General features: G+C 40.5%; 1 protein-coding gene across 1 annotated transcript in view; it reads right to left on the bottom strand.

Moving 5' to 3' along the window:
- The window catches only part of L3MBTL3 (L3MBTL3, histone methyl-lysine binding protein), a 167,974-nt gene that overhangs the window by 103,292 nt on the left and 56,376 nt on the right, over positions 1-8,306 (bottom strand). The window contains 4 exon segments of the mRNA XM_014522505.2: positions 58-209; positions 765-856; positions 4,659-4,794; positions 8,250-8,306. The exon segment at positions 8,250-8,306 is cut by the window's right edge and continues 30 nt beyond it. Coding sequence (XP_014377991.1) covers positions 58-209; positions 765-856; positions 4,659-4,794; positions 8,250-8,306 — 437 coding nt within the window.

Genomic DNA, 8,306 nt, shown 5'->3' with positions numbered 1-8,306 from the left:
AGGGAAAGATACTATTTAACACATTTCTGATATGACTTTTACTGCAATGCAACGTACCAGTAGTCATAACTCTCATCCCAGTTGTCAAAATGAACCAAAAAACGATTGTCCACCATGTCTGTTACTGTAGCAACACAGATGTATGTAGGATTCTTTTTGTCTACTGCTTCAAGCTTCATTCCCACTCGAAATCCCGATGGAATCACTGTCTACTCAAAGAGAGAGATTTAATTAAAGATAAATAATATGGCACACATCCAGAAATCTCCATGGCATCCACAATCAATACATTCATGTCATTTCAAGATATACCAATTAACTGCCCCAAAAGTGTGGCAACAGCCTAATTTGCTGACATGAAAGATGATCAAACACAGAGGCAGCCTCTTAAAATCACGAGTTATAAACTAAAAAACTCTGAGCATGTTGCAAAATGTGTTCACTTTGGTTTTGACTCTGCCTCAGTCGAATCTCTCTCTGACAGACTGTTTCCAGTCCTGCAGTATTAGGTATAGGTCACTTCATACAATCACAAAAAATAAAGGCATAATCTCAGAATCTCAATGTTCTTTTAATATGGTTTTTGACTATGATATATCAGAGGAATATGCCGATTATTTCATGTGGATTTTAGAGGTTTATTTTAATGAAGATTAATATTACATTAATTAAATATTAAGAGGAAACTGTCTAAAAGCTTTCTGAAATCTACTGTCACTGAAATAAAAAGGACAACCTGCTAACAGAAAATTAGGAATACTTACTGTGTTCTGATTTTCAAACAAAGATTTAGGGGCAGCTTGAGCCTTACATGTCTTTAGATATGAGGACCAGTTAAATTCTTCTTCTTTATAGCCTACAAAATGGCCACAAAAGCATGAGTCAATAAAATATACATAAGACACAATGTGTCAATTACAGGTATGTCAGTCATACTCCTTTGCAAAATTATTCCTTCAACAACTCATTTTTTTAATCTAGTGCAAAATCAACCAATATTATAATTTCAAGACCAGGAAAAATAGCTTAAATTATTTAACTTCACAATATTTAGGACCTGGTGAACTGTTTCATTACAGTATAACCTCATAAATCTGGTGTGCCCGCCAGATATTTGAAAATGCTGAATTTTTTAAACCTGAGCGGCCGGTCGCAGAGCAGGGGGCTGGGGGTGGGTGAAAGGAAGAAAGGAGGGAAGTGGATGCCGGTCCTGGAGCAGTAGCCGCATGCGAATGGCATCATGGGGTGGTGGATGGCAGTAGCAGCCGCCATGTGCAAGCTTCCTCCTCCGCATCTGGGGGGTGGGCGAGAGCGGCGGCCTGTCCTGGAGCAGTGCCAGATTTTGGAGATCCAGATTTATGAGGTTATACTGTTTTCTTATTTTAACCCCAGGTATACTCAGATTACTCTATGAAGTAATGTGAGTCTATAGAAAAAGAATATGATTCAGGATAACAACCTTAATTTATAGATGCCCTTGAAACTGTTCAAAAGAAAAGCAGGTTGGTAAAGATTTTCTACTTTTATTTAGGCGTTACCTCACTACCAAAATCCCTCTGTCATCAATTAGCTGAGTTTCCTTATCACCATGCCCTATGATCTTTTCAGTAACTGATCAAATTAGATTATGACCTGCGTTTTTAAGTTCTGAGCAGATGCTGATTACCTTTTTCTTGTTTTCTAGGACTCTAGGTTTTGACTGTCCCTAACCTTCACATACAAGGAAGAATGATCTTGTAGTTAAGACCCTGGGGCCCCGTAGCCCCTCTCCCAGCATTGCCTGTCCCAAGCACAGCCCCGGCCCATCCCCCGACTGGGAAGAGCCCGGTGCCTCCCCCAGCCCCAGCAGCTTCCCTCACCCCGTGTGCAGATTAGGGGGTACACATCCCCCCATGCCATCCTAGGGTGCATGCAGCAGCAGGAGCCACCCCCACAGATGAGCCACTCACTGCTCTGTCCAGCGCTCTGCCCCGGCTGTGTAGCACCTGCCCCTGCCCCAGCCCTACTCCCTTCCTCACCACAGGGGCCTCAATCTGTCATCCCTACCATGCCCCTTTCCTCCCGTTTGCCCCTTCCTCCACAACAGACTTACCAGCTGGACGTTGCTCTCCAAGCCACCAGGCTGCATACTGGCAACTGGTATTGGCTCACATGGCTCATTAAAAATTGGCCATCAGTATCAGACCAAAAAATCTCTATCGGTGCATCCCTAAATGCCTCCAAATTAGAATATCTCAGATACACAACTTAAGGTGATGGGGGACTGCCCTCAGGCTTTATATCTAGCTTGCTCCGTCAGCCTGTTGGCTAGAGACAAGCGAGACTAGGGGACAGCTGAACTCCAAGGTCTCCAGGCTTGGGACTTCCACATAGGATGCCTGCCATGGATTTGGGAGTATCTGAAGCCCAGGATGAAGAGTCTTGGAGGCAGGATATTTGTCAGTGGTAGTGCTAGGCAGACTTGAACAACTGAACTCTGCTCAGTCAAAAGAATTTGGAACTGATCTGGCTGACTTAGCCCAAGACTTGAAATTGAAAAAAAAAAAAAATCAACATTTTTGCCCAAAATGGGCCATGTGTTTTATAGTCATGTTCAGTGTTGGTTGCATTTAAATAATTTCATAGCTTGTTTCCATTACTGAGCACATGTTGCTTTTGGCAGCAGTTTAACAACAGAAAATGTATTTAGTGAGGTTGTCTTGTATGTGTCTGTAAGACAAGGGACTTTTTTCACCATGATGGAGGGTGGAGGGGGGGAACCTCATCTCATATGAGTAAATATAGTATTCTTTTCTAGTCAACATGCAGAAAGAACTCCCATTGATACTAATCAGAGGCGTATATTTCACTAACTAGAAAACAGACTCTAGTATCTCATAAAAGGGTGCTCAGTTCTTGGTCCCCAGGCCACATGTAGCCTGTGGAGCCACGTTATCAGGCCTGCAGGGCTCCCCATGAATCCAAAAAATTGGTGGCAGGGGAGCAGTGGCAGCGTTAATTGCCAGCACCCAGCTGCCAAATTTCCAGACCCCTGAGGACAGGTAGCATGGCTCTGCACACTAGATTGGGAACACAGGGCCAGGGAAGCACAGTGCTTGATCTGGGTGGTACTTGGGGAAATCTAGATGCACAGGGTCTAATCTGGGCAACCCCAGGTAGGATGCAGCCAACAGACCAGCTCTGTACCACTCATCTAGCCCACAGGTCAAAAGGTTGAGCACCACTGTTTTATCATTTACCACAACCTTCAATCTTCTTATCTTTTTCCAAGTTTCTTTTCAGCCTCTGCTGGTTATCAGAACATTTTTATTACATGAATTTTCTTGTTTCTTCTTAATCACTTGTTGATGAAATGTCATTACCAATAGTGTGTGAAATTACATCGTTATTAAGGCATTACGTGCATGCGCACACACACACATACACACACAATGAAATTTCAGTGAGCAATTATGCTACATATTGCTTTAATATATTTTAAAAGGGTTATAGCCTAGATTAAATTTAGTTTTATAATGTTAAGTTAGGTGTTTTCATTTAGTTTGGTTTGCTAACATTTGTTTATTTAGATTTATAAAACAAATGCTACATCTTTGTATAATTAGGCTTTCACAATAAAGTATCTGCCTCAGACTTTAGGGGCCAGCATTTTTTAAAGGAAAATTCTTGTTCTATTTTAGGACCTTCTATGTCACATTGTTTTCAAAGCTTCTGATTTTTTTCCACCAAATACATAGTAGCAATATGCTTGCAATTCTTGATTTATTTTCTGAAAGGGAGTTGACCTGGTGCTCCAGGTCAAGCTGTCTTTTAAAAAACAATTAGAATAATGGTTCTCACCCTTTTAAGACTCAAGGCACTCTGCAGAAAATGTCAGCTTTTTCACTCAGTTTTTGACTACAGAAAAATAATAGACCAATTCTTCTGTTGAAAAGAACTCAGAAAGACTGCAGCAGTCAGAATGTTTGTGACACTAAGGATTACTATTTGAAGTATCTAGGTTCATCTTGTGAATCACGTTTGCACACTTAACAGTGCTAACAGTATGTGGCACCCTACAGCATGCTGGTTGAGAATCACTGACCGTGAGAATCAGCTGACTGCCTGGATGAGTGTTCCTGTGCTGATTTGGGAAATCTATGTACAAATTTTAAAATTTTGTTTAATAACATGAAGTTATTACTGTTTCTCAGGTTTAGGACCTAAGATCAACAACTAAACATAGATCCTCACATCCCAGGTAAGCTAGTCTGGTAGCAGGCAGTTGCCATGGTTCTGGCTCTGGGTCCATGGTGGGGGGTATGAATTTAAGACAACCCTCAAATAATTAGACTCTATGCATGTAAAATTATAAGAGAAACAGGTAGGCTGCTCTTATATTGTGATTTACAAAACAAATCAAGGTATTTTCAATCATTTCAATAAAAAGATGTTTTTAGTATTTTGGCATTTCACAATACCACTACGTACAATGCAAAAAAGAAAACAAACTTCCCAACTGCTGAATAAAAGAAAGCAAGATGCAATGTTAGAATATGATGACAAGATGAAGGAAAATGTTGATGAAAAAGAAAAAATCCAGGCAATACAGAGATAGTGATAATCTATATTTAAAACTAAAAAATAAACAGACCTTGATATTTTGAATTAGACAATACCTTTTGGTGGGTGAAGTTTATGCCCTGTTTTTTCACACCATCCAACCGGGTGAATGTCTGAAGAATCAGCATTTACCCAGAAGTCATAGCAACCTGGGTATCCATCAAAATGGAGTCGTATCCTGTAACCACAAACCTAAAACCACAATTTGCAAAGTGGAAACTTAATAAAAGTTCTAAGATGTCTCCTTTGTACATAAAAGTTTGTTCATGATGGTATATGTTCATAGTATATCAATTTTGCTCATGTCAATAATAAAAATAAATCATCATAATAAAGGGAAGAGAAAAAGCAAAGTTGGAACTTATGTGAAAACTTCTTTTGCTGATGAAAAGCACTAGGAGCTATTACTATTATCATTCAAAACCGTAAGAGAAAACTTAACAATGTTAAAAGAAAAGAGAAGCCTGAAAAGTGTATGGAGGCACTACATGCCACCATGGACACGTCTACATGAGATAATTACTGTGCACTGGCCTAATAACACTGCACAGTAAAGCATCACAACATGAACCAAGCTAATAGCCTACTGCACAGTGATATTAGGCTAATGTGCAGTAAGTGTCACTAATTAACCATGCACCAGTGCTAATGCGCAATAACTTTAGGTTCATAGATTCATAGATTGTAAGGCCGGAAGGGACCTCGTAAGATCATCGGGTCCAGCCCCCTGCACCAAGCAGGAAAGATAACTGGGGGTCAGGTGACCCCAGCAAGGTGACTGTCTAGTCTCCTCTTGAAGATTTCCAGGGTAGGTGATTGCACCACCTCTGCGCATTTACTTAGTACTTTATTATGGAAGTAGTAAATTAAATGCACAGCACCTAAGACCCATTAATGAACATGTAGAGGAGCCCACTGAGAAAGTGCAGTTCTGGGTGTGGTGACGAAACCCTCCTTAACTGCTACACAGAACAGCACTACTAGAACACTAGATAAAATGGGTCAGGGCCAGACAAGAAGATAAATAAGGGTCATAATGTAAGAGGAAATGTGGAAGAGAGATCCCCAAAATCAGCATTTCTTCTCCACTGCTGAAGTTTTCTAGGTTACACTTCCACTGCTACTCCCCACACTTTCCTGATATAAATGATCTGTACCCAGCTGTGAAAAACTGTTGCCCCAGAATATTTTCTACAATGTAGCCTTTCATTGTCAACATATTAATCCAACACCTTGAAAATTTGGTGTGGCAAAAAAATCTACCATCATTAATATAGATTAATATCATTTGTCTATTTAACCATACTATTATTTTTCCTATCTAGCTGACCATAATTCAAATTGATATCATTTAACAAACTTTATAACAGAATTTGCAGTGTTTCCCCTCAGAGTGTCAGTGAAGCCAGGGCATCTGGACAAATAATACAGGTTCTGCTACCATCTGGGGCTCTGATTATACTGAACTATTGTACATGCTAACTTCAGAGAAAGATAATAGACATTTCCAGAAAAGGGAAGTAATACAAGGCTGTGAAGAGGCTCAGAACATGGAGATAACTCCCACTACAAAACCATGACAATCACAGCAGTAAAATAGCGATTAGGACAGAGAAGGCAATCAGTTCTTCTTGATTAACACATTAGAAGAACAAGAGCCACTCAATAAAATTAGAAGGCAAATAAAAAAACGGCCAATTCTGCTATTCTTGCTCATGTTATTAAATCCTAATGGACTGATCACAGGGTAAGGCACTACCCAGTACAAGCAAAGATGGCAGAATTAAGTTTAAAATGCATAACTTGCTACTAGATGGTTTTCTTGGGGCAAACGGTTAAATAAAGCATAAAATAAATGGTTATATAACAATATGAATAAGCATTATGTTTGGGCTAGTGTGGCCTAGATACAAATGATTTTCATAGATGTCTATACTTTGCCTTGTTATGCCTAAAAATTGGGCACAGTGCCCCAGGACCTCAAAGGGTTAGGCAGCACATGCAGTGGAGAATTTGGCCATCTTCAAAGGTTGATTCAGATCACCCAGCAGCTGAGCACAGAGGTGCCTAGAGGTAGCCAGCAGAAATACAAGGAGGTACAACGGTATGTATGAGCTTCCGGCAGCTTGAGATCCAGCATGGGCAGAAAGGAGGGCCCTGCCTGAACCACACTGAGAGCAGCACTGCCTTTACTACAAAGCACAGCACCCGAAGTTTACTCTTCATATCATGAGGGTAACTGTAGTGCCCATCTTTTACACAAAAGTTTAGCAGTCACAACACCTGCCTAGGAAATGGGAGATGTAAGTTTTAGGCCCTCCTCAAACCAGAGGTAACTCAAACTAATGTCTCTCCATAACTACTGGGTTACATAATAGACTGAGGGGTTTCTTCCACATTTCTTTTTGAAATCGGGCCATGCTGCCACCAAGACTGCAAGAGTCATGAAGTAAGAAGGAGAGCCAGTAAGAAGGTGCACTTTTCTGCAGCCAAGTAAGGAGTGCACTCCTCTGGGAGACAAGTCCTGGCCTCTGCCCCTGCATGCGTTGCTCAAAAGACAGAAATAACCTGGCCTCAAAAGGTAGGCAAGAATAAACACGGTGTGCCACATTCAGTACTGGAGTCAATGCTGCCAATTTCAATCAGGTACCAGGTATGGTCCATGAATATCTAACAGATCAGAAACTCAGGCAAACCTTACAGCAACTTTAAGCACCTATCTGAAGAGCTATGAATATTAGCCCACAGTTCAGCACATAGAGTACTGACAGATGTAGGAAAAAAACCAAAACAGTACTTTACCAGAACAGGAATCACGTCAGTTTGACCCAGACTGCCCAGTATTTATATAGCTTACATGCTTCAGCGTGTGAGCTATACAGCTGCTGGGGAGCCGGGTCAAACTGATGTGATTCCTCTTCTGGGCACATGCTGCGCTTCGCACAGGGGTACGCCGAGTTGAAAGTAAAGTGATGGGGGGTTTTTTCCATGTCTGTAAGCACCCATAGATGCTTGACTTGGATTGCTTTTGCACATGCACACAAGTGAACAAACTCATTCATGCCAAAATAAAGGCACCTAACTTTTATTTTTGGGTTACTGGACCTGAGTAGCTCTGGACCACATTTTCTGACTTAGGCACTTAAATTGCACAAAGTTCTGTCTAAACAATTTGGATCTGCCCGTATAAAACTACAAGAATTGGCATCTTTTATGCATTTTCTTCTTTTGATATTTTACCTTAAACGTAGATTTCTCCATTACAACATAATCATTGTTATATTGTTACAACTGTATTATACAACAATATAACAACGATATTGTTATGTATGCTTACACACACTGCCTGCACATTTATAATAGTTCCTCGTCTGGTACCCAGATATAGTTTTCACATGATTCTCTGCTATAATCTAACAAAATTCTCATTAATTAGAAGTACATTTTCTACCTGGCTTGGCATTAGGCAATTAACTGTCTTACAGCAGTACTTCATCCTTCTACAAAAATTCTTTCATTGACCACCACTGAAAACAGGATGCCAGATACAACACTTTAAACAGATCATTGTTCCAGTACTGTAATTATTGTATTCCTAATATACTTCTGTCTTGGCCTCAAACTTCAGTTAAAGTTTGTATACTTACCTCAGTCACTGAGAGAACACAGTACATTGACTGGTGCTCAGGATCCACTCCTTCCAA

The sequence above is a fragment of the Alligator sinensis genome, unplaced genomic scaffold (genome assembly GCF_000455745.1).
Source record: "Alligator sinensis unplaced genomic scaffold, ASM45574v1 scaffold889_1, whole genome shotgun sequence".
NCBI classification, from domain to species: Eukaryota; Metazoa; Chordata; order Crocodylia; family Alligatoridae; genus Alligator; species Alligator sinensis.
This window is presented reverse-complemented; position numbering and strand designations above follow the sequence as displayed.